The sequence below is a fragment of the Dicentrarchus labrax genome, unplaced genomic scaffold, assembly GCF_905237075.1.
Source record: "Dicentrarchus labrax unplaced genomic scaffold, dlabrax2021, whole genome shotgun sequence".
NCBI classification, from domain to species: Eukaryota; Metazoa; Chordata; class Actinopteri; family Moronidae; genus Dicentrarchus; species Dicentrarchus labrax.
Window position 1 is genome coordinate 33,927,203 of NW_026136711.1, and position 27,973 is coordinate 33,955,175.

The 27,973-nt window shown below is 39.9% G+C and overlaps 1 protein-coding gene across 1 annotated transcript in view; it reads left to right on the top strand.

Moving 5' to 3' along the window:
• Positions 1-218: 218 nt before the first annotated feature.
• Positions 219-27,973, top strand: part of angpt4 (angiopoietin 4) — a 49,105-nt gene continuing 21,350 nt past the window's right edge. Inside the window, exon 1 of the mRNA XM_051416298.1 lies at positions 219-1,425. Within this exon, the coding sequence (XP_051272258.1) occupies positions 1,030-1,425 (396 nt within the window). The 5' untranslated portion in view covers positions 219-1,029. The remainder of the gene's footprint in view (positions 1,426-27,973) is intronic.

A 27,973-nucleotide genomic window follows, 5' to 3' on the forward strand; every position in this document is an offset into this window, starting at 1 on the left:
TTTCTTTCCCTTAATCTTCCCCCCTTTTTCTTTTTCTGACTACTTCTCATTCCTTCTTTCCTTCCTCCTTCCTTTCCTTTCCTCTCAGCACACAAATAGAGAGGGTACTCTAATAGACCTCCCTCAGATCTCCTGTCCCTCCACTCCTCCCTCCCCCCGCCTCCCTCTCCTCTTCCCTCCCTCGCTCATTCCTCCTTTTCTCAGCCGGCCCCAGATAAGAAGGGGGCAGAAGTGTTTCTCTTCGGCCACTTCTGAAACTGGAGCCACCAGAGAAGGATGAGAGACAAGAAAGACTTCTCTTTTCTTTTAATCCTGGATATTTGAGGGTAGAGAAGTCCATTTGAGTCATCCTTCATTCAAATGCAACTTTAAATCTTGTCTTTTTCTGATATTCTCACCTTGCATTTAGACGTTTTTTTCATTCTCCCAGTCAGATTGGACATTCACTATCGCCCATCCTTCTCTTTGGCCCACAACCTCTTTTTTTCATTCCTGTCTACCCACTTGGCTTTTCCTCTATCCATATTTGATCCTGAGTGGGTCTGGACCTGCACATGGGGCATTAAGGACAGGAGAGCATTAAATAACCATGAGAGACCTGCCCAGGAACAAGCCAATGGACCCATCCTGAATAATCTTCATCAACAAGACGAACCCAACCACAGTGAACTAAATCAAGACCTGAGAACGAAAGGAGAAGGAAGAAGAAAGCAGATCCATCCCACATATTGACCAACTCATCTGATGAACATTTTCACCAATGTGAGACAACAGAACAGGTGCCGTTCCTGCATTTAAATAAAGTGTGATCCATAAGAAAAGTTATTTCCTGAAGTTCATGAGAACAACTTGAAGGGACTTGAATCCAACCTCATGGATTGGTGACTGGTAGGTGTAGAAACTCATGCATGACTTGTGTTGCATCCTGCACACAGATGTTTTCATAAAGTGAATCGGGGTCAAAGCGTGAACAAGCTTCACCCTCTTGGCACTGAGAGAGAAGACTTTAATACAGTTGAAGAGATCGTCATGAAAGGCTTAAATCTTAGCTGGGGGTTGCTGGTGCTTCTGCTGCTCTGGACCTTGTCAGTCATCGCTGATGCTGCTGGCGTTGCGGGTGCAGAACGAGGAGGAGCTGGAAGAAGCCAGAGAAGAGGAGGAGGAGGTGGTGGCGGCGGCGGTGGTGCGGATAAGAAAAGGAGGTTTCACCGCATCCAACATGGACAGTGCAGCTACACCTTCATCCTGCCGGAGCTGGAAGGGTGCCAGGGAGGATCGCTGTCACAGCATGAACAATATGGTGGCTCTCGCGGCGGGGCGAGTGTCCTGCAGAGAGACTCGGCGCCAGCCGACAGTGAATGGTCAGCTCAGAAACTGCAGCACCTGGAGAGCACAATGGAGAACAACACACAGTGGTTGCAGAAGGTAAGAGACAAACTGCCTTCTTCTCTTTTTTGGACACTGTAGACCTTGTGTAGGTCATGTGTAGAAAAATACAAGAAGGTTGACAATCAAATGTGAAATTAACCGTGTGCTGAGGCTGAACATAGCACAAGTGAATGGCAGAGTGTATTGGAGTATTGATATGGTGTTGACTCCATGTCAGAAAAGTTTAAGAATGACAACGTTTCAATCCAAGTTGTATCTGGTCAAGATCCAATACGATCAAAACTTACATAGAGGAAGTGTGCAGACTTTTGCTGACAGTCTTGCAGCTAAGTGTTCAACCTGTGTAATTACTTTCATACACGTGTGTTATCACATTCTGTTGATGGATGCTCTACCCTGGTTCATTTAACACGTCAATAGACCTGGAGAGACAAAACAACAAGAAAATCTGTGTTGTATGTGACTCAGAATTCCTTCAGCAGAAATGTCATTTGCTTCCGCTGCTCTGTGCGCAGTCAAGTTGTAAAAGTTGTTATTTTAGATTGTAACAAGCTCAATTTTCTTGCTTGGTGATCTGCAGGATAGAGATCAAAGTTTCGGGTTATGACTCTGGATGAGTGGCAGCTGCTTTCAATCAGGAGAAAAGCAGTGAGTGATTTCCCTCCTGTTGTCCTAACAAACTATAATTCCTCCATATGTGGTTTCACTGGAGCTGTGACTGCACGGAGCGTAATGAGAGCCATTGTAAAACCTTGTTTCCCCCATTACCTTGCCTCCATCCTGCAGAAGTACTGCAGAACATTCCTGCTGTACAAAGTAATTAACATGTTGCCATAAAAAACTAACCACTAAATCCTAGCCATTAAAACTTACTTATTAGTAAACTGATCTCTGATGAAGGTTTGGGTGAGAGTTATACAACGTTCCTCATGGATTTTACCCTCTCTCTGGTTGTTTGTGCATTAACATTTTACCTGCCTACAACTACCTTTTGTGACATTGTGCCTGTTTCTTCAGTATTTTTCCCCATTTTCCTCCAATTTGGAATACTTTGGGCTGCTCTGTACTTCTTCATGTATCACCAGCCACTTCTTTTAATGCATACAAGGTTCATTGTTGTCATCCAGGACTGCCCTCCATTGTGCAAGAGAACAACCAGTCATCGTAGTAAATCTGTGCTGTTGTTATAAGCAACTTTTATTTAGAAAGAAGGTTGTTTAATTTATTTTTCTAATAAATATCGCAACTTGGGCCCACCTCCAATTTAAGCCCCACCCATTCTGCTCTGAGTAAAGATACCGGTAATTGAGTTGATTGTACAGATAATGTTGCACTCACTCATCCCTACTTCCCACCCACAAACACCTATCATGAACATTAGAAAGCACAACAGCCTTTAAACTACCCAGAATATTGTCAATTTGTGTACAAGCCTGGCTGTTTGACAATACAACGCAGCTTCATTTTTTTAGAGCGAGCGGGTTGAAATAGCGACATTGAACGTTGAACAGAGGAGAGGAGGGAACGAACAGCTCGGTGAGCGAGGAGTGGAAATTCTCACCAATACAATGTTAATTAACACAAACACAAAGCACATCCTGAGGCTGATGGGAATGTCATTAGTTTTTTAAGTCATAACCCTGCACTGACCCAGTTGCAATGCTAGATAGAAAGTGAAGCCTTTCATACATGTATCTACAAAATGTTGGCCAAATCCATCTTGTAGAGATATTTAACAAGATGAGTGAAACATTTTAAATGGTATATTTTCACAGTAACAGTTTAACAGTTGGGAGATATTTCAGTCTGGACCAAAGGGGGGAAACAACAGACAGACCAACGCTTACACAATACTACAGCTAAAAGTAGTACAATGTGGTTTTTCCAAGATATAAATAAACAAGCGAACAAAAAGGCTATGACAAGTTCTGTGTTATATTATCATCACTGTGATGAAGAGTCATTCTTACTGAAACCACACTTCTTTTACAGATTATAAATCCATATAAGTGTAAAAACAATCATTTTCTGGGCTGTTATTGGTCTTAACTCAGACTGAATAAACACGGACCAGTCATTTGAGAGACACATTATTTGTGTGCTGCAGTGGTGATCAAAGATGGATTTACGACGAGGATTAATACAGTAGCCTCCATATACTATCCAGACCACACAGTGACTAACTGGGCTTTGCAGTTGCTGCCGTACCTCTGTCATCTCCTGACAGTTAAACCATCAGACTCCTGCTGATGTGCACAATGAAGTGATTTGGGTGCAGCAGGTGATGTTGATCCATGAAATCAGTTAGCAAAAGAAAACATTTTTGAAAGGACTGTGAGTGCGGGGAGTCCCCATTCATCATAATTAGAATAATTTAAATGTTACAGAAGAATGACAGCCAGTGCAGCATGAATAATGCTTCTGTTTTAGGAGTCAGTTCCTGTATGAATCATAATTCTTACAGCAGGAATGCTGAGTGAACAGCAGATTTAGTTACTTTCCAAATGTTGTCACGTACAGTAGGTGATGTTTAGAAAAGAAAAAGCATCCTGAAAATTTGAGAAGTAAACAAATGTTGCATTTAGTTCCTTTTTGACTAAGAAGTTGCAGGAACTACAGAACTAATTTCAGGAACTAAAGAAAATTGAAGTGAAGATTAGGCATATTAGTCCCAAAGCAGGTTAAACAGCACAGTTGAAATTGCAGTTTTGTACCTCTACCTCTTCCTTGTATTTACTGTTGCCTGATTGTAATGTTTGAATTTGATGTAATGAAGGAATGAAACAGAGATTTGCAGACAAGGAAAAAGTAGACTGTCTCCAGATGATCTGCTGAGGGTTTAATGGTTATTTATTTCTGCTTTAGTGCATAACTGCCATGAAACAACTATTATTTCTCAACTTTACTCACTTTACTTTGTTATCTCTGCTTCCTCTCTCTCTGTCTCTCAAGATGAACACAATATATAACTTTGTTCTTGACGTCAATAAACTATGAGGAGGATGAATGAGGTGATATACATGTTTTAGCTTTGTGACTCTTTGGAAAGTACTACCCTCGGAGGAGAGACCTTTTTAGCACCTGAAACTATCAGAAATTAAATTTAGTCCCGGGTTCTTCCAGTTGCAGGTTTTGTTCTTTAGTTGCTCTAAAGGTTGTTGGTCTGCTGGGAGAGGTCCTGCGGTGGAAACACTGTATTTAGTTTCTATTGTTAGCTAATGCACCACAAATTAAACTGACGTGAGGTAGTGTAGTCAGTGTAGTGGAAAGAGTACTGCAGTTCTATTTATAAGCTCATCTCTAAAGACTTTGTCAAGTGAAGATAAAATGATTGTTGCTCTTTTAAAGACAAATGTGCTGTGTAGTGTGTAGTATCTCAGTCAGTATCTCCTTGAGTTTCAGTACAATCCCTCTCCCATTTGGTGGCCATTTATTCTTTAACATGAAGCTTTCTCACAGATTGCCCTATAAGGAAAAGAGGAAAAAAGTCAAAACCTTCCTTAATACATCATAGCTGTAGATCACAGTACTCTGTAATTCATGGCTTCCTAAAGTTGTTAAGTTCATATACAAACCAAAGTTCCACATGAACCTCTTCATCTAATAAAGCTTTGTTTCACCTCGATGCTACTGGTACAGAAATAACCCGTATTATTTACTGAAGAGATGAATTTAGACATCAGTAGGGATGTTTCTCGATAGCAGAGTTTGAAGTAATCCACCACTTAGTCTTTCATCACACGCGACCATATCAACATTATAAATTTGAGTTTTGGGTAAAAGTAGAAGCAGTATTACAGATGTTACAATGTACACAAAAAGTGCATGTTATCAGAAAGATACTGTGAAGATGACGGACGGAAAACGAATTGGCAAATATTAATTAATTGGCCACATAGAACAACAAAATACTAAACTCATCTGTACAGTCACACTGTAAACGTTTCAAATGAATCCATGTATGTTAGTCTGTTTATTGCTAAGAGTGTGATTGCTATTTTACTCTTAAACGCTGCATACAGGATCAAACTCTACAACTCTGCAGCTTGAAGAAATACAAATTAAAATCAAATCAAATCAGATCTCTATGTTTTAACAGTTTGATGCGCTGTAGCTCAGATTGTGATTGATAGATTGGTTTAGATACATTCCAGTTTAAATGGAGCAAGTAAGTTTCATTATTTCTGCTGCCCACCAGAGTTGATTTCTTTCTTCTGCTCTGTGTGACTGAGAATCTGAAGGAGGGATTGAATTACTTACTAGAAAGATTTTAATCTGCAGAGAGTGAAAACTCAGAGTGGTGCTTCACTGGATTACACCACAGAGTGTTTTTACCAAGCCTGTGTGTGTGAGTGTGTATATGAGAGATTAATGTGTACGTATATGTGTGTGTGTGCTGGTGTGTTTACCACCCACACTGTTAAACCTCAGAGGAGACGCGGGTCAAGTCCAGAGCTGAGGTCTGCAGCACCCCGACAGGAGACAGAGAGCTGGCCTTTCACCTCCAGGCTTCAGTTGAAGCCTCCGTCAAATCTAATCGCTCCCTGACTCCGAAACATCAGTGCACACGTTTGTTACCATCCCCTCATCAGAGCTTTAATTCAATTCAGATAAAAGATAACTACGTCTCCTCTTTCTCTCTTTGCTTTGCTGTCTTTGTCTCAGTTTCTCTGTCCCTCCCTTTTTCTTTCTTCTTTTAACCTCTTTTCTCTTTTATCTTCCTCCTCCCTGCTGAAAATCAAAGCACCACAGCTTCAGAGAGTTTAAGGTGTTTTTCGGGTTGAAGTAAATTCAATTCCTCATAAAATTCTCCGTGTGGGAGCGGAGAGATATTGTTCTAGTGTGACATTGAGCCTCTGTCCAGATTAAATGAGGATTGGTTGTGTAATTTGGTTCCACAGGCTCAGAATATCCTTCATGTTGCTGAAATAAATTTAAACTCAAATAAAGTTTTCATTTTCTTATTTCAGTAAAGTAAAGGTCTAACTGAGATTAAGGAGACCTAGCCACTATTGTAGCATAAAAACAGTGTGACAACAATAATATATTGCATATCAATCATATACTACACAAGTAAAGAACCTCACACTTATTGAGCTTCTATGTGCAGTATATTTGTTATAGAGTTGCAGCTTTGTTACTTTCTAGATTAATCTACAGTTAAAAGGTCAAAGTCAAATAATTTGTTTTGTCCGAAACACCAAAATATTCTGTTTACTATAATGTGAAAGACAAGACAAGAACAGCTAAAGCAAATCCTCACATTTGTGAAGCTGCAACCAGAGAATATTTGACATATTTGCTTAAAGAATGACTAAAATGATGAATCAATCACCAATTGCTGATTACTCTTTCTCTATATTAATATAGAATAATCGATTAATCAACTACCGTTTCAGCTCTAGTTTGTTACAAACCAAGTCTACATGCATTCACAGGCTTCTCTGGACACAACTTCTGTTTTTGTTGTAGACTGCACAACAAAAGTTTTGAAATGATAAAAGAGATGCAAAATTGCACAGAGCAAGCCACAGCTGTCTTGTGTCTACAGTCTGGCTGCAGTAAAGTATCCCATTTCCCAACCCCCTAACTGAGACTCAGTAGATTCACTCCATTTGTTCAAATTCTTTTCAATATTTGCGTTTCTCATGCGGTCACTGGTGGCGAATGTTCTCTCTTACAGCTCAGGAAGTCACAAATCAGATCTTAAAGCCTGAGTCCTTAACTTTGGTGAGGTTCAAACTACAGCACAGATGACAGAGCTTCCAGTGTGGCGTTGTTCACTTTGTTGTTTTTGGACTGCAGTGACAATGTGACATGTGATCTGACAAACCTAAGCACTATTTCTCAGTAGCAGACCTCTGAGAGCTTCAGGTAGATGTGCTGTTTTTAGCCATGCTAATGGCTCTGTGAGACTGCACATGCTAATGTGCTCACAAGGACATAGTTGATATTAAACATCAATAATTTTGCTAACACAGCCAAACGTTAAGCAACAACATAAGATGTAGCAAGCCAGCTAATATTAATCACTAGTCCAACAGTAAGAAGGCCAGTTCAGTGTCAGCCTTTTGTTTTGTGAAGCTCTACTCGACTGAAACCCCGCCTAAAATCTACTCTTGTCCAGAGGCCTCGTGCTCAGGTCTCCTTTTCTCTTCTCTTCTCCGTCTTTCTCTTTTGGTCTCTTACCTTCTCTCTTTCCATGCAATGCCTCTGTGGAGTTCCGGTTCTGGTGTCGCTCCCCGTCTGCCTCCCCCTCCTCCATTGGCCTGAAAACCTCCTCTTCCCAGCGGCCCAAAGCTTGCTGTGCTAGCGGCATCAACACAAGCACTCCACCAGTGCTCTGAGCTCACAGTCAACCAATTCTGATAACAAACAGTAGCTACATTTAGTGGCAGTCGACTGTCCATCATAAAACTTTGTAAATCCAGTTTCACCAAATGCAGTGACACAAGTGTTTTAGTGTTGTAAAGCATATCACACCTCCTGCAGGAGATACTGGCTCAACTTAATTTATATAGTACACTTTGGTTTAGAGAAACATGAATGTCTGAACCAAATTTCATAGTAATCCATCAAATAGCTGTTCAACCTCATGGTGGCGCAACAGGAAAAACCAGATGAATTTATCCTCTGGGGATCATGAATGAAAATACATTATTTGAATCTGACGTTAGTACATTGAGTTTGGAGCAATTTCTGTTATAAAAGTTATTAAGTTCATAAAGTTCATGACCATTTCTTTAGATTCAATATCAACAATCAGACTCATTAGTGAATTAATACACAGTCTGTTTCTGTGTCAGCAATATAAGCCCAGTTCAAAGTATAAAGTTGTTTTTCAAGTTACAGTCATTTCATGGGGCCGTTCGGCCTCTGCAGCGGTTTGGTGGTTTTCGGGGGAATTGGTCTGTAAACAGCAGTAAGTGAGGTAGTTAACAGGGGGCTTGTTTAGTTTTCTGCCAAATGACTGACTTCAAATGGAGCTGTGCCTGAGAGACTGAGAGACAGGAAAGCCACTGTGGTCAGATCACAGCCCGGCTATCAACCGCTGCTACGATACGATGCTTTGATGTGCTCAAAGGTTATTCTGGTGATAACCTTCTGCAGAAAGACAAAGAAAAAGAAAGACTCTGATCACTTAGAAACATCTGATGGGATAAGAAGGAGAAAAGTGGATTTTAAAGAGAGAGAGAGACAATACAGGATCCATGATGTAAGCTGTACCGTAGCAGCTTGAGGTCCTGGAGTGTAAAATACATTTTACACAGTTTGATGTCAAATGTCAGTTCAGTAATAAATATTCTACAGTTTATGGAAAATATAGTTTTTATATTGAGGAAATATCGTTATAAATTTAAAGGATCTCATATGTGACTCATTATGAGCTGCATATTTGCACACATGAAAAAGGACTAAAAGTTGGTAAATGTTTTCATTATAATTTAACTACAGAGGGCAGAAGGTGACAAACAGAAGAATATCACACGCCAAAGAGTAAGAAAATAATGCTGAATAAGTTGCATGTTGAAAAGTTTAACAGGCTTTTGAAATGAGCCCCTTTTAGCCTCTTTCAGCTCATTGTTTTGATTGTATGACACATTTAATTTTTGGTTCAGTCTCAGTAATTTTCTTACTTTACGTCACCTACCGAGCACCAAACAGACAGACAAACATAGTTGAAATTAACTTGAGTTTAACATTAAATTCACCACCTATTCATTTATTTTGTCTCAATATGAAGTTTTTGACTTGCATTTCAATCAAGCACATAATCAAGTTTTTGTTAATACAAACAGCTTTAGCTGCTCTCCAGGACGTTTTAACTTGTACAAAGACTTAGCTTTCTGGTACTTATGCTGTCCGACATCGCAAGTTCCACCCACAAGACAATATGAGTAAAATAATAACAAACTATACCACTTGACCTCAGTCTGGAGAAACACCTTGTCTGTGCTCCATCATCCTTTACAGACGCACATCAAACAGCTTTGAGCAGACCCCACTGACAGCACTAATAACAGCCTAATGACAGCTATTATCTGCTAGTCTGCCTCCTTCAGTCTAAACACAACTGCCGACCGCTCAACTCTTATTCAGCTGCAACTGGTTGTTAAAAACAAACATGGTTAAGTGGAAAACTGAAGTGAACTTAAATTAAAGAGGAGGAAAAAGACAATTCCTCAGTGAAAGTTCTGGTGGCTCAACAAATTCTTCCTTAAAGGACCATTTTGGTTTACTTGTGCCTCATTTTCCTAGTTTTTGTATCCATGAAACTGGAGGCGTCACACAATCAGACAGGTTGTAAACAAACCAGCAGTTTAACCTGACTGACTGTTTTTAAACTTCTTTGGTCTCTTGTGATGTTCACAACAGCACATTCACTGCTCCCTGAAGTCTGAATGAATCGGTTATAGGTTTTCGTCTCTGAGATTCTCCCTGAGTTTATTCCCCTGTTGGGAATGCTTGGGAATGATTATTGAGGATTGGGGGAAGTGGTGGGAGGGTTTTACCACAGCAGGCTGTTTTATTGTGTTTCATGGAGATCTGCAGTGGAGAGTTGGGAGTGTGTTGGACTGTTTTAAACAGTGTAATAAAAAGGTTTCGACTGCTGTGTGCTGGATGAGGAGCTGGTGGTTTATGACCTGATAACGTAAAGGCCAGAGTCTCACCGCCATGTGCTTCTGTTATACACTGCAGCTTTATAGCAGTTCAGCATTTGTAACACAGACCAAAGTCTGATGACTGCAAAGAAACCAAACCGCAAAGCAAAAGACATCATAAGATTCTTTTTGTTTTGTTTATTTTTGTTTTGTTTGTTTGGAGGTTTCATTTAATTTGGTCATATGAAATGAAAATAAGATTATAAAGGAGACGGAACTGCACAATGTAATAACACAAGATTCATAAAATGACAAGAGAGCGATAAAAGTAGAAATTAAAAACACAAGAAGCAGTATTAATGCAGGAAATGGTATCACAGGGGAAGTGACTGGTCATGAGTGGGAGAGTGTGTGTTTTTGTTTGTGTGTCTGTGGGTACAGTATATTTCCTTGTGAATGTGACTAACACAGGCGTCATTCAGAAAAACGTACGTTAGCCTGCAGACTGAAGCAGACGTCCATACATGGTTTCATAATTATCACAACTAAATGAATCTCTACTTTTCTTACATCCTACGTTTCATACTTATCAAACTTCATGCCAAGAACTTGGAGTGTGACTCTCTCTCTTTTCATTCCTTATCAGCTTTTTTCTGATGTTGGTGATGCAGATGAAGTGGTCGCCTAAAGAACTGCTTCTCAGATGGTTGATCAGCTTTTCTCCTCTTCTTCACTCACTCTTTGGAAATGAGGAACCTGTGTCTGCAACTTCTTATGGAACTAGCCAACAATTAGACATTCACACACACTTCAGTGATTGGCCAACCATGTGGAGGTGAGAAATGAGCCAGAGTTTGTCTTCTTTAACTCTTTACACAACTTATTTTGTCACTTTTCTTGTGAACAGCCGAGTGCAACACTATGAACGTCACCCACGAGAGACTGTGTGAAAATGTGCTTCTTAATCCACATATTCAGATTATATTGTGTTTCCTTCCTCTTCTGGCACTGTGCTACACAGTTTATACTCAAACATTTTACACACTTCACTTAACTTGAACCAGTACATAAAAGGGTGTTCTTTTATTTTAGTACTTTCCTGTGACATTTGTTTATCCACACTTCTTTGTGCCGTGTGATTCGTTGGTGTGCTGCTGCTGTGATGTGAATTTCTATCTATCTATCTGTGCGTTTTTTTGTGTGTGTGTGTGTGTGTGTGTGTGTGTGTGTGTGTGTGTGTGTGTGTGTGAGTAACCGGAAGAAATTAGAGAATCTGTTCTATAAATGGTTACTGAGCTACAGACCTCAAAAGTAAGCCCAGTACTCTATATGAGTGCTTTTGGCTGCCACTGTGTGCATCTCTTGTCGTGTTATCACAGGCAGCAGGATTATCGCACTGCAGCTGCTTTTCGACCACATATGGCTAATTTTCAGGCCTGGTTACTGAATGATTTAACTGCACCGTAAAGAGGAAAAGGATAAAAAAAAAGATATACACCAGTTTACAGGAGTTTCTTTTTAGTAGGAGCCAGGTCAGCCTTCTGTATCACTGCAGCTGATTACTGGACTGTTATCAACGCTCTGAATCTGACTGGCTGCAGGAGGCGCACTTCAAACAAGCTGTCAGAGATACAGAGGGAAAGAAAGAAACAACCAACAAATGAAAGAACCAAAGTATCAAGGAAATCACAAAGATTCAGTACAGTTGTAGTAGAATGAGCCACATCTTTACCTATTTTTCTAGTTTTCCTTGCAGATACAGTGAGATAATAAGAGATCAGTTGCTATCTATTAAAATTGAGCCCCATATCTGCAACTTCACAGCTTTAAAAATGTTACAATTTCAACTCAATGTGTGTTTCTTTTTCCAAAGAAACCAAAACCAGGACAACAAACAGATCACGTTTAAAGCCTTGACACATCTTGTTTCAACGTAACACAAAAAAATTACGGAAGTAAGATGTCCTCAAAATGCCGCTGAAGCTTTTGGTGTTACTTCAGAATCATCATATTGAACAACACCTGTAACATAAATGTGAATGTTATACATGATCTTAAAATCATTTTTCTGTTTAGCTTTTCTAATCTGATACACTCTGTGATTGACAACAATAAGAACATGTATAGAGACCAGCTGGAATAAGAGAGATCGGAAGCAGCTTCTCTACTGGAAGACCTGGATGAGGATGATGATGATAACGATGAAGAGTCCCTGCAGAAAGTACCCGAACTGTTGAAATTAAATTATTTAGTTGGATTAAAATTATAAACACATTCCAGTATGTTTTTGCTTTATTCCCAGAAGTCTGTAGGATTGTGACTTATTATTTTGCGTGGATTGTTTTGGGAAATCAGAAGGCAGTTTAAGGGGTAAAGTGAATTTAGTCTCTGTTTTGATTAGATAAAACAGCACAGTGGATGAAATGATGGCTGGAGTCTGAAAGAAACAGGTAAAAAGATACAGAAAGTGGGAGTACGTGGGAGAGACAGAAGAGAAAAAAAAACAGAGAGGAAGAAATAGTTCAACACTTCCAGACCAGTGACCTGTTAACCCGTAAATCACTACAGCAAGCAAGACAGAGAGGAACAAAGAGGGTGAAAGAGATAAAGTTAGCTGAGATAAATGGAGAGGGAGGTGAGAGCAAATATAAGACAGAAACAAAGAAGAGAGAAGGAGGAAACAGAGATGGTGGAGAATTGGATTTATTATTTATTTATATTATATAGGGGTGGAACAGTTCACAAAATTCCCGGTTCATGTCACGGGTTTGGGGTCATGGTTCGAGGAGTTGCTCTTTCCTACCAGACTCTCTCCTCCTTACACTCAGCTGACACACTGGATGTCGACAGGAATGGTTAATCACACTGGAAGTAGCGCTGTCCTAACACACGGTCGCACACTGTCATTAATGCGTATCGCTCCCGCACAGCAGACTGAAACAGATCCTCTGACTCTGCTCTCTCTCGTCCACTCTACTTCATCCGTGCCATTTCTAATGCACCGGACAATACACACAAGCCCCGACCCGGGCATATTATTATATATTGGCAAATATATTAAATTAGAAATTGTCCTCACTGTGTATTTACAGTTATGCAATGAGCCAAACACATTTCCAATAAAGATTGAAGACTTGAGTTTTTTTTTTTTTTAAAGGAAGCATTTAAAACTGAAAACAACAACAAATAAATTCAATAATAGTGATTAAAAATCATAAAATATTTGATAAACAAGCATTATTATCCTACAGTAACAAAGAAAGTAGATGTACAACACTATAGGTTAGCTGTCAAATTAGCTACACTGTCCCTGGCTGCTAAGCAAAATAAATTACTGAGGCTGCAGCTATTATTTATATTATAATTAAATATTTCATCACTGCCTCCTACAAAAACTACAGAATTCCTCAAAGTGTTTTAGAGCCAAAGTCCACAGAAGTGGTGCAGGACAGTCCACAAGGCAGAGGAATATTTGGCAACATCTCACTAAAAGAGAAAAGAAAAACAATATTTGGCCAGAAGTATGTGGACACTGCTCTCTATATTTTAGTCTGCTTTCGCTCTAGGGCTGTTTTTCATTGTACGGGCAAAAGCTTCAGTTAGCTTTAGTTAATGCTACAGCATACACAGATATTTTAGACAATACTTTGCTTCAACTTTGTGTTGACTTTGTGTTTCCTGTTTCAACGTGTCCGTGCGTCCGTGCACGCAGACAGCTTCATGAATAAAGTATTTTCACAGTTTTGTGTGACCGGCCTGCACTGAGCCCTGATCTCAACCCTATCCAACGCCTTTGGGATGAACTGGAACGCCGACTGTGAGCCAGATCTTATCACCAAACATCAGTGCTGGACCTCTCTGATGCTCTTGTGTCTCAATGAGAGTAAGTCCCTGCAGGCTGGTTCAACATCTGGGCAAAAGACTGAAACCAGAATAGTGGAGGCTGTTGTAGCAGCAGTCTGGGGATGAGATTGTTGGGATAGGGTGTTCGGTTGTCCACGTACTCTTTGAGTGAGAATGGGATCTAAGAGAGAGCCTGAGAGAGGAAGAGGAGATGAAGAGATAAGTGGGGGATTTCTCGCTCTCAGTTTGTCAGACAAATGGTGATAGCAGCACTTTACTGCAGGACATCACGTTGACCACAGCCTCTTCATCTGTCTCTGCACCAGCTGCTTAACATCTCTCACACACACATTCCCAGAGCATCAAATACTGATGGTTTGTCACACCACTCGGCATCTCCATACATAAAAGTACCCTTTAACGTCAGTCTGAGACGGACCGGGCTGTGATCTAACTCCTGTAACCCATCCACATCAGAGCACGTAATGTGAAGAGCGAGAACGTCTGTGTAAGGAGGTCGTTGGGGTGGACGGATGGCTCAGACAAACAGGCCGTGGTTCATGTTCCGTGTGAAACCAAAACCCATTTAAAGTTTTATTAACGTCATGTACGTGACTTTGCATTCGTTACGTGACTTGTTGCCGCAGTAATGGCGTCACTGAATGTACTTATTTTAACCCAAATCGTGATGTTTTCCTAAACATAACTAAGTAATTACCGTATACCTAACCAAACTGTGACCGTTTCACAATGTTAACCATCCTTAAAAAAGGCATCTCATACAAGTGCTAAAGTGTACCTTGTGCTTCTATATGAGATGCCGAGGAGCCAAAACGGGATCTATATTTGACAATGCAGGATTAAGACGTGTTACTCTTTCCCTGTGTCACCATCTAGTTGAATTTGCAGAGCAGAGAAATACACATAACTTCAATTGAAGAAACTGTGGTCTGAGTTGGAGTTCCAGCAAACAAACACTCAGCCTCACCTCTTTTAACAGTGAACTGTGTGTGTGTGTGTGTGTGTGTGTGTGTGTGTGTGTGTGTGTGTGTGTGTGTAGTGAAACACTGCAAGTTCATGAACAAATCCATAACATAATTTCTGATAATTTTCCCCAAATCCTTGAGACCTTTTAATAGCACTTAAGTAAACCCAGATACTGAGATATGTTACATAAACACACACACAGAGAACACACACACACACACTTCTTCTAATCAGCTGATCTATTGCACATTGAGAGACTATGATTACATGCATATTTAAGAACAATGTAAAACACTACAGTCTTTCTCTCCCTCTCGTTCTCTCTCTAATACAGCCAGTCGACACCATGTATGTACACATAAAACAAACACACACACACACACACACACACACACACACACACACACACAGACGATGCTCTACTCTTTAACTGATGTATTATTCATTGGACAAATGTTGAGAGAAACACACACACACACACACACACACACACAGCATCCTCTCTAATCAGCTGCTTTGATTCCCTTTGGATGTCCATATTTACTGGGTTCATTTGTCAATTAGCTTTTCCCAGAGAAACACTGCTGTCAGCAGAACAGCTGGAGCAGAAACAAACCCACAGTCAGCAACTTTCCCATTACTGCCCTGAGAGCTGCCTGTGTGTGTGTGTGTGTGTGTGTGTGTGTGTGTGTGTGTGTGTGTGTGTGTGTGTACATAAGAGGATATTTTCATGCATAAAAAAACGTTGTGTGGTTGTTTGTGGTTAAGATATCAGATGGATTAGCTGCTAATCGAGCATATAATCTGCTGCAGAAGTTTAATTAATTTTATTATGCAAAGCTCAAATGTTGACATGCCACTGTTTTCATTGTTATGATTCATCCAGAAATCCTGTAATATGACGTCAACAACATGAATTTACTCATTATAACAGCGGTTGAGTAAAAAGCTTTGCAGCAGGTTCAGTTAACAGTGTTAAAGGAATAGTTCTATATTTCATACTCAGTGAGCATTTTATCAGTGCCATTGTTTCAGATTTATACTTTCATCTTGCTATAAACAATAAGTCAGGTGCCCATATGTACACTGAAACAGCTTTTACTTCCTGTAATCCTCCTGGTTGATACTGAACATTATAATATTTCTTCCTCATCTGCTTCCTATGTAAGTGACGGGGGGGGGAATCCACAGTCCTAGCAAAAAGCATACTGAAGTTTACTAGAGTCAAAAAGATATCTTCTATCTGTTGTCTTTAAAGTATAAAGTAGTATGAAAGTCACTGCAGTGGAAGAATAACTGTAATAAAAAGACTGTAACTGTGGAAGATAACCACTGGATTTGACCAGTTTGTATGACTGAAGCTCGTACTAGCTTCAGATAAACTTTAGGATCAGATAATAAATTTATTGACTTTATTGATCCCACACTGGGGAGATTCACTCGCTACAGCAGCTCCAGATACAACAGATAAGAAAAATACACATTGAATAAAGAAGAAGAATAGAAAAATACAAGTTATATGTACACTACTTACAGCTTTGTATGTAGAGACGTTGTGTGTGGCATGTTATATACATATTTAACACACGGATGCAGATTTTGTTGAATTGTGAAGCGTTTGGGGCCTTAATGAAGTTTTTTAGTCAGATGTCTTCAGTCAGATATAGGCTGTCTCTTTTTCTATGACGTCTTTTGACCAGAAGAATAAATATAAGAACTTCTCTGTTTTTAACTCAGAATAATTTGTGCTGATTTTGAAGTCAGCTTTAAATTGTTCAGTTTAATTTCAAACTGGATAAAGAAGCCTTGTGTTGATGAAAGCGCTCTGCTGCCAACACAGGTGGCCAAAGCAAACAATGTTATTTAATAATGAGTAAGAGCAGCTCTAAGTGATTTTATTTGATGCCGCAGGCCAAGTACGTGCTTAAATGACTGAAAATCAATCACTACTTGTAGTAGTGTACAAATAAAACACACACATACACACAGCCTGCCAGTTCTCAAGATGGATACTGATATTTCATCACTGACGTCTTTTTGAGTGTTTGTGTTCTTGGAGTACTGTACGTGCCGTTTGTGTTTGTAATGATTATTCAGCCTGTCACTGAGTGCTCAGGCTACTGCCATTAATTTACTCCACTTAGTGCTACGTGCTGTATGACATCGCCAGCGGCAGCAAGTTCTGCTTTTATTCAGTTTTCATTAGGTCCAATTATGTAAATAGAAGATAATGATGTAAAAAAGATAAAACTAATTTTATTGATTCCCCAGAGGCAACCTGGGAGATTAAAACTTAGTCAAAGGCTATAAATTAAAATATAAAGAAGAGAGCATGTAGTAGAGCTGCCTGGTTAGCCGATACGGTCGCTGGCAACATATAATAATTCCACAAGACATTATTTTCTCACTACACTTTATATGGCCACAGTTAGCCAACTGTTGAGCAGATGGGGTTGGATGGGGTCGAGGAGCCTCTAAAACAGGGGTCTCTAACTCTAACTGACTTGGGGCCACTGCTGGTGTTGTTATTGTCATTTTTTGGTATATAGTGTATATACTTTAATTTATAGTTTTATATCTTCTACTATATTTTGTAATATTTTTATTTGTGATATTCTTTGTACTGTGTTTTGCACTACTTTGCCCTATTGCTGCTGTGTCAACCTGAATTTCTCCTAAGGGGGATCAATAAAGGAATTTCTCGTCTTATCTCCCAAATATTCTGGAAATATATCCATTACTAACATCATACTTACAAACAATGCAAACAGCAGGTTCTATACTACAAATTAGGGCCCCAAACCTGCTCTCTTTATATCAACCGTGTTTTTATTTGAGTATAAAGATTATTTTACATTGATATAACTAGAAAAAAAACAATAAGTCTTTGCAGACTGATTGAAAGAATTTCTTTAAATTCAGTTCAATTACATTTTATTTGTATGCCACCAATTCCTAACAAAAGTTATCTGAGGACACTTTTCAAATAGAGCAGGTCTAGACCGAACTCTTTATATGATTATTTACAGAGACCCAACAGTTCCCACCATGAGCAAACACTTGGCGACGGCATCACAAAGACGACATCTTCCCGATAAGTGTTTAACATAGTTCAGGAAACTCTTGGAATTTCACTGGTAACACAGACTATTACATTTCTAGTATTGTGACAACCTTACCGTGGAGTAGTCTTTACATTCAGTGGGCTTTCACTTTCACATGTGTATGTGTGTGAGTGTAGGTTTGAATGGTTGTCACTATGTGTGGGTATAGACTAGAATAGAACAGCACGATGGAAACCAGTTCTCAGTATCTGTGGTTTCAGTATCAGATCTAGATAAACCTTATACGCCGACTGAACTGTAGGTACCACCAACCCTCGTGTTGCAGTTTGAATACACGCTCAGTAATGATGACGGCACACACATACTAAATACTTTTAAATAACACATGAACAGCCAACAACCCACCCATAAACACAAAGCCATCCAAACACACACACACACACACACACACACACACTCGGGTGGGATCGAAAAGCCATTATTTTGCAATTAGTCCGTTTTCTCAGGAGGTCGTGTGATAAACATTCACTGCTTTCAAAATGTCTTCACCTCTCTGGTCCAAAGAAAATGTTGAGTGGAGCTGACAATGTACAGAACATGAACTGTAAAAAGGATCTTTACTTTATCACACATATATTTTAGTTTTCAGATTGTCAAGACTACAAATTAGATACAGTAGATAATTTGTTCGAGTGAATTATAAGGAAGTTTTAAACCTTGATAAATAGAATAAAAACCCTTTTTGGTTTGGATCTCTGTTGGCCGATTTCATACAATTGAAGCAATGACTGTTGTTAAAGTAGATTGGCCTGAAACAGTTTTTATTATTTACTTTATGCAGTGTAATGCTTCCAGGAACAGACATTTTTCAAACAGTTCCCGCTCACATGTGTGACTCTAATCAGAGTTTCATCAGAGACAAAACCCAGTTAAACAGGGGCGTGTGTTTATTCCAGTACAAACTCTATAGCCACTTTTGGATTTACCATCCTTTACTTTGATGTGCCCCCACCCCACCCCATTACCTTATTTATGTTGTTTTAGTGGAAAGTTTCACTGCTACGTGGTCCAAGTGCTTCAGTGGTCTTTCCCCCGCTGTTCCAGACACAGTACAGTATATTTACATGGTGGTAAATCCCGCGAGTGCTGATTTCAAAGGCTCCGAAGAATTCATTGCAAACTGTTAGTTTCAGTTGGACATGCGGTTGCTATAGCGACCCCTGCTGGCACAGTGCCATAGCAACTGACATGGTGACGTCCATCTTTCTATCAGAAAACCGAATATTGGCAGACGTCTTTTATCCACCCAGTTTAAATACAGCTAATGAAACATTATATGTAAGTAGTCATCGTCTTTGAGCCATTTTCTGTTTGTGTTTTTGTTGTTTGTAATTTAAGATATTAAATTAGTTGTTTCTGAAAATGGTTTACTGCTAATCAAGCTGGCCATTATACGAGCTGTATGAGGCTAATTTTAAATTAAATAACTGGATTACTGGTATGTGTGTCACTCTTTTCACTTTCACTGTATGTTTTTACAATTATTAGAGATTATATCAAAGTTATGTGGGTGCAGTTATTCCCTTCTTTCTTTGAAGTCTGTCTTGAAACTAGCACTGAACTAAAATAGCTCTGTATTTATTCACAGCTCTCACCCTTAACATGGTTCAGGATTGGCATGTCGGCAGGATAAGGATGGTCCCCGTTCAATGGCCGCCTCGTGTCCCTGAACTCATTTGGGACTTCTCGGTTGCTGTCAAACATGTTGGCTACTTTCACTGTAGTGGTTGAACAAGCCAACTCGTCACTTTGGCCCACTTTAAGATGGAAATTACAGTCCGATAAGCCAAATGTCCTCCCACATAACAGTCTGTGATTTAGTGTCCAGAGTTGACTATACATAGCAGAGATCCAACAGAGAAGTAAAATATCACCATGTGAAATACTGCAGTGGTCAGTGGTTTGTCAGAAGCTTTTTGAACTGGAGAGCTACACTTACAGAGTTAGTAGCTGGAAAGTGTTGCAGTTATACTTCAGTGAGTCTTGTTGAGCTGAACATTCACACAGTTGTCTGCGAGGAGGTTTTGTGGGAGGATGTTTTAAGAGCATGTTTTGTCTGTAAAATGATCTTTGGAAGGCAGTTATCTCATAAGCCAACTAATTGATATCTTATTGTTTTTTTTTTTTGCAACAGGATAGAAAGTGTCTTATTTCTTACACTATGGCAGCTGGTGATATGAGACCAGTTGTGTATCTGTATGTGTATCTGTATACATTGTTGAAGGCCAAGTGCAGTACACTGTACCAACATCAGAGAGTGCACATCGTCAGCTCAGGCATGTTTGTTTTTACAGTTTAACACACTTAGACCTTTACAGCATGACAAATAAGCGCTGTGGCACCCAACAACTGAGCAGGACGCAGGATTCACACTGAGTGAAGCATTTCTGTTGGAGCAATGATCACACAGCTGATTCACACTTATGCAACTTTAAATATATATATATATATATATTTCTGTCACATTTGATCAGTTGTCGTCTGCTGGTTAAACTGATGATTAATGTCAAACTTGTGACACAAAACAGGTTTACCTGATCAGTCATCCTAAATTTGCCTAGTTCAGACACACTCGTATACGTTTGCTTTATTAAATGCAATGAGTCTGAGCAGAATATAGCAGATAAATTAGGGTTAAAGTTCTGTCAATTTCACATCACTCATTTTAACTTTTCATATAACCGCACAGATAGTGTCGCAGATAGTGCTGCCGTATAAAACCGATGATATTACAAGCTCCAAACCTCAACTCAGAGGTGGCAGTACTTCTTACTTCTGTATTTTAAGTACTTCAGTTCTCTTTTACTCTGCTGTTGGCCATTCACTGTTTGTTTATGTGAGCCTGAGAGAGGAATCTCTCCTTTTGGCCCGGCGCTGCTCTTTCCCTCCGAGCAGCCGGGTCAAAGTACTCAGGCACAGTTTGGGGGAAGCCAGCACCATCTGAATTGCAAAGAAAACAGAAAATCCACTTCAGGCTCAGTCCTAACTTTATGATAACACGTAATTAATCGGCTGGAATCTGCTGGCGCAATCAAATGTAGACTTAACCCCGCACCTCCATGTAATTACAAGTTAGGGACAGAGAATATGAAGTGTGTTTTGGGGGGGAAATTGTTTTACTCAGAGTTGCTCCATATGAACAAACAACTGAGAGGAAGTGTTTACAGCACGTCTGGGTAGAAATTGTTGACATATTTTGTGTATTGAATTTTTTTGCGTATCACAGGATGCTTAGTTTGTTGATTTGCTGATGGCACTGTCTGTAATGAAAGAGTTTCTCTTGAGGGGAAACAAACGCTGTGGAGAGGTTTGGTGTCTGTGCTTCACTCTGAGTGTCTCAGGGGAGGTAGCGTCTGGACAGTAAGTGTCAGTAACAAGTGGATGTTCGGCCTACAGCGGTGCCTCCTGAAACCTCTCCGCTAGTGTTCGCTGCAGGCTTAAAGGGTCAGTTCACTCAAATCACAAAAATACACATTCTCCCTCTTACCTCGTGGTGACATCTAGCCATGGACAGATCACTGCTAGAGCCAACTGGGCATGTGCAGAGGCTCTGAAGTCATGATAATTATATTAAGGTTGTAAAGATTTACCGATACGGAAATCAGTTTTAACGTGGTTGATGCAACTACATCGATACGCGGACCCCTGGATTAATCTAAACGTACCATGAACCATGAAGTCCAACTTAAATCACATGTAGTCATCAAAAATAACGTCAACATCAGAAAGGCTGCTTTTATTTATGGTGTCGGATATAACATTTTATTTTTTTATAGACTTTTGTGTGTTTGTCAACTGCGGTTCAACTTTGTACTTTAGGCTGACAGGTGTATTTTCCCCAACAATCTTCCTTCCTGCAGATTTAATGAACTTTCTTTTAGGCATGCTGATTTGTTGTTTGATGTTATCAGCATCCCCGGAGCAGGTGAGGGTCCGGGAATGTCATCCATTCATTGGCCGCTGTGGTAAAACAAACAGAGTCCACTCTCTGACCTACAGACCACCAACATCCTCCAAGTAAACAAGGAATAAACAAAATGCTTCAGAATAAACAAGTGTATGGGACAACAGCACAGTGATAACAGCTACAAAGGGATACATGATTGTTTAGATGTCATACAGCAACCCGCCATCTTCACTGTGTCTCACAGAAGTTTTTTAACAGTTGTTTTTATTGCTCTGATAGACCAAAGAAGACTTTCTGAGGTCTGCTGACGGTTGTGTCTCATTTACTTCATTTTTCTGTTCAGTGTTTTGTTGGGATCATTGATGTTGCTAGAGGGGTTTTGTTAATGTGACTCTCAAAGGAAGTGTGTGAGATAACAGGAGCTATAGGAGGAGGAACAGGCTGTGCTAATGGTAAACATAGTAAAGGGAAGAACATTAAAGAAAGTATTCAGTTGTTCAGTGGTTGTATACACACGTAACAGTAATCCTTGTGACAACATATATACAGTGTCAGTTAGGGATGTCACTTTTTCCGAAAATCAAGTTCGAACTCGTCTGAAATGAATCGCAATTTGTTTGAATGAATTTAAACAAACAATTTCAGAACACAGTAGAACTGTATGACCCCACACGGGAAAACGTCACGTAAACACTGTACTAGCGGATATCCGTGCATATAATCGGTGATGGCCTTTTAATGAGCTTCCCACAAGGCGGCAGTCAGACGAGGTTGTACACTCGCTCTGCCCATCTGTGGTGGCCTCACTTGGGTGGCAAGCTAACGTTAGATAGGTGAGTCCACAGATCGGTTTTATTCTACAAAGTCGACAGCAGCTCACTGCTTCTCGGACGCTTTAGTGTCGCAATTATCCACTGAGGACGGCTTTGTAAACAGAAACCTTGTATCCATATAAACACTGACGGACACTAAATGAATATACTTCTGTAGAGCTTCAACTTTCTTGCATTAGTTTCTTCTTTTATCCTCTTTTTTTGTTTTGCATATCAGATTCTGCCTTCTTGACATTCGGCAACCAATCAATAAGACAAATGACCAATTGACTTTGACAATAATCAATAAAGATGTTGCACTTTTGTATCTGAGGCAGCATCTGGAGGACAGATCTGCCCTCCACAAAATGTTTGCTACCCTAAAATCTAAATCGCTGCAGCCTCACCTGATCTGTCCTGCAGAGAAACATCATGAATACACGGTTTCTGTTTCACATCCAAAGCGGATCAACATATGTCCAGTATTCAACGTAAGGACTGAAAGACACACAGCAGCTCCCAAGCTGTGTGTAAATCCTCAACATTTTTCATAGAGAGTTTGATGGGTGAGTTTTATGACCATCAGTTACACTCAGATAGCAGCTTACGTTAAACAAATGTTGAACATACACACACACACACACACATAGCTCTGGGAAATGTGGATTACCTTCAACAACTTATGGACCACACACGATTAAGATGTACAGCTGTGGAGAGTTTGTTTAAAATGCAGTGAAAATAAAAGTGAAATCACTTTCTCATGTAACACAAAGAAGAGAATAGACAGATTGTATGATTCTGGTCTCAGCTGCTGTTTTCTTCCCTCAACTCTGTAAAAGAAATCTAACACAGCAGGAGTTCAACAGTACATATGACTAAAGCATCAGTCAGCTCAACACTGTGGCTCCAACACACATATTTCCTCTCCTCTACTTCCTTCTGACGTAGTTTTATAGTGTATACTACACAGTACAAAATGTAAAGTACTTTCTGGCATGTTTAGTTTTCATCCATTTAAACATTCTGTAAATATGAAGCTGAGAAATGCACGAGATGTATGATTGTTTCTTTTCAAGCTTGTCAGACAATTATCCTCCCAAACGATTAGCTGATTAATCAAATGAATGCCAAAAAGTATCTGGTTCCAGCTTCTCAAATGTGTTGCCTCAGACTTCTAACAGGGTTTTGGACTGTTGGTCAGACATGAAGATGTCACCTTGGCCATTTTTCTCAATTTCCTAACAATTTATAGACAAACAAGAAGACGATGAATCAAGAAAAAAGAATATGAGTCTGTTCGAACAGGCTAGCTGAGCTCAAGTTCTAATCTGTGTTGATATGTTTGCTATATTTCTAAATTTACAACAATACAGACTACAATATCTATATTTACAGTGAATAATATTTAATAAAAACTTAAATTTTTCGCTGTTTGCCCCTTTGTCAAACAGTAAAAGTCCTACATGCACCTTGCTGTAACAAATGCATGCATTTCTGCATTATATGATATTTGCTGCAGACACCTCGTAGTTTAACACCTTTATTTATACTGAGCTTTTGCCATTTAAACCACCCGCCTTAAGGTAACATAGATTTGTGTTTGCTTCATTTGACCACAGAGGTTGCCGGTATGGAGAAACAAAAGAAGAACTGGGTAGTTAGAAACAATAGTTTCCATGTGTGAACAAAGGAAATTGAACATTGGATTAATATCTAATCTCAAGAGAGAACAGTGCAACAAGATCACAAACAGCAACAAACTCAGATCACTACTTTGATTTAAAGTTTAACCTGCTCAGTCCACTGTTAAAATCACGACCCCTGTTCAGTGTCCGGAGGAGCCATTTTTGGGGCCTCGAGCCAGACTTTGAGACACGATACATTGGATGACAAACAGCCAAGAGGAAGAGAGAGACTGTAAGTGAGATTTATCTTCTGTTCAAAAGGCCACCGAATTAGTTAGCGGAGCAGACAGGCTTATCAGCTGGACAGGGATGAAATACTCCCCCTTAGTGTGTGTGTGTGTGTGTGTGTGTGTGTGTGTGTGTGCGTGTGTCAGAAAGAGAGTGAATGTTGGTTCATTTTGTTTTCAAATCCCAGTTTAAAGAGTCATTCATCACTCTACAGCTGTGAGTTGGCATTGTGGGAGATTTCAGTTGCCATAGAAGTTGTCGAGCTGCGGGGCAAAGGGAGGACAGACTGATAGAGGGGTAGAAGAGACGAGGAAGAAGGGTGAGGAGGAGGAGGAGAGGGTGGGGAGGAAAGAAAGAAAGAGACCCAAACGATGGGGGGAGATGTGGAGAGGATTTGGGCATGGAAGAGGATGGATTGGAAGAAAAAGTATAGCAGCAGGAGTATTAAGATGATGGGTGAGATATTAGATTAATAACAGATGAAAGTGAGGAGGTGAGAGAAGTGGAAGGGGGGATGGAGGGGAAGAGAGGGGGAGTAAAAGAGAGAGAGATTCCCAGTGACTTGTGGCCGAGTGCCAAACTGACCACAACCATGCAGAGCTTCTTGGAAAATCTTTTTCTTTCTCATTCTCCTCTCTCTCTCTCTCTCTCTCTCTCTCTCTCTCTCTCTCTCTCTCTCTCTCTCTCTCTGATTCTCACTGCGCACACACACACACACACACACACACACACACACTCTGGCATGAGCCCAAGCACCACAGCCACTGAGGGGTTCAAACATTCCCTTTTTATCGGCCCTAAAACGAGTGAATTCAGATCTCACTCTCTCCGCTCGGATTGTAATCACACATATGAAAGTCCTTTTTCCCTCTTCTTACATTTTTAAGACTGTTGAGGATTCATTTGGCTTTTTCTGAATAGTTTGACTATGAAGAGACGCAGGACAGATGGGAGAGAAAGATGCAGAGAGATATGGAACAGATTCAAACCCAGGACGTTACAGATAAGATAAGATAACCTTTATTGATCCCCAGAGGGGAAATTCAGGTGTTGCAGCATCAGAGGAACCGAAAAAAGTAAATATAAATCATAGACAGATAGTAGAATCTATTGAGGAGCAATTTCTAGAAGCAGTTTAAGATTACTGTATGTGTGCTTTGTGCTTTGGTATTTAAACCTTGCTGAACTGGTATTATGTAAAGGGCAGAGTAAGCACCAAGAAAATATTCCCCACACCAGCAGTCTGAACCGCTGACACAAGGCAGGATGGAGCCATGTTTACATGTCTCTATGAATATTATATTCCATTTCTGCCAGTAGATCCTCACACACACTGTCCCTTTAATCTCACTTCTCATTTTTAAAAGATTCTCCAGACTGCACTGGAAGTTTGTTCATGACCTGTTTGATGGTTTGACGAACCATCACAGGTGGCCAGATGATGTATGCCATGTGGGGAATATCAAATTCTGGTGATTGACGGCAATTACTAAGAACTAAAGGTAGAAACAGCGCATAGAGAGATCTATGAAATCAGCAAACACACCTGAGTTTGTTTAAATCAAACAGATTAGAGTGTGAATGCATCCTTAATCTGTGCTCTCCTCTCAAACAAACCCTCTTGGTGTAACAGGACTTACGGTGGCTATTTCTGCTCATTATAACTCACCACCTAAACTAACTGACGCAGGAAGCTGCTGGAGTTGGAAGTTGTGCGTCTTCATGTGCTCCCAGGAAAGATAAGCTTGTGTACAAGCTCCTGTGAAAAGGCAGAAACTTTAAAAGTAAAAATAGAGCTCTAATGTAAACGATTAGTGATTGTTAGTCGTAATGTCCGCGGTGACACAACATGACTCACTGGAGGTGTGTGCATTAAAATGCTAAATTACTCTATATTAATTATCTGAATGTTTAAGTTGCCTCACTCAGACTCTTCGGCACTAATACACGACTAAAATAGTAATTTCTGCTCTTTAACAAGCGTCAGTATAATTCCCTTATAATGAAACATCGAAACCCTTTTAACCACGGGGTCTCGCTCTCTCTTCCTCTTTCCATCACTTTCAGTCCTTCTTCCACCGAGAACCAAAAACATCTACGACCACAATTGCTTCTTCTTCTTGTTTTACCAAACTCATTTCAGCCACGCTGTCTATCATTCAGTCAATGACTCCATCATCGAGTGGCGCCCATCCAGCACCATCTGTTCAAACACGCTGACAGAGGAGCGCTGTGACAACACCGGCCATTAATACTTCATAAAACACTGGCTTTATTTATTGTCACAGTAAATAGATTAGGACATACAGGTAATGTTACAGACTTGTCTTTCAACAGAGACTTAGATGTCTTTCTTTATTGCGTCTGTGTAGTTTAGTGAGTGAACGTACTGTTCAGTACAGTGAGTGTAGAAATAACCGCCGCTGCACTTCATTTATTTTTCCTACACCTTTCCTGCAGCCTGTTCTCAAATCTAATTCAGGGCTGAACTGCATTTGTAATCCAATCATACTATCTCTCTGTTTGCATTCTTTTGCTGGTTTTGAAACCCTCTTTTCACATAAGAGCGTTAACCTCCTGTTGGCCATTTTCATACGTTTTCCTTGAACCAGTTATAGAGCAGCAAAGGTTAGAGCCCTGATTTGTAGCAGTAATTCTCAAAAAAACACATTTCCTAACCAATAATTACTCACCCAGCTGTCTGTCTTTGCCCTCTGATAACTCTGTCACATTATTTTTAATTTAAAAAACACATAATTGAATTGATTTCATCAAGGAGGTATTTTCTATAATTTTAACCGTCTGAGGAGGCTTTTGTCCCGGGACCGCTTCTGTAAAAGTCTGGCAGGTTGAGAAAGAAAACAAAACAGGTCCAAATTACTGAAGAAATTGTGAAATTGTTGGACGACAGGACGATAATTTGTGTAGTCTTGGGTAAAACTGATAAAGGAACGGAGACAAATGCTTTAATATAAGTTATGAGTCAGAGGTCTCAGATTCCTTCTTATTTTCTCTTTTTTATATATAAATCGATGTTTCTACGTTATAAAACTGTTATAAAACTCTGACTTTAAAAAAAATCAGTAAGTCAATAATTCTGACTGGACTGAATAGATTGATTGCCACCGTAGGAGAGTACCAGTGACTGTCGTACAACAAAACTACCTGGCTAGGTTTAGGAAAACATCATGGTTTGAGTTATAAGTACATTAGTTATAGTTTATAAGTGACGAAGTATGTGGCGAAAGTTAACTCACGTACGTAATGTTGACGTCTCCTGGGTGAAAGTCTGAGTGTTTAACCCCTCTCTTCCCTGAGTGGACTTTGTCGCTCTTTATACAACATTACCTGACGTCCTCCATTGCTCTCATCATAATGACCATTAGAGGTC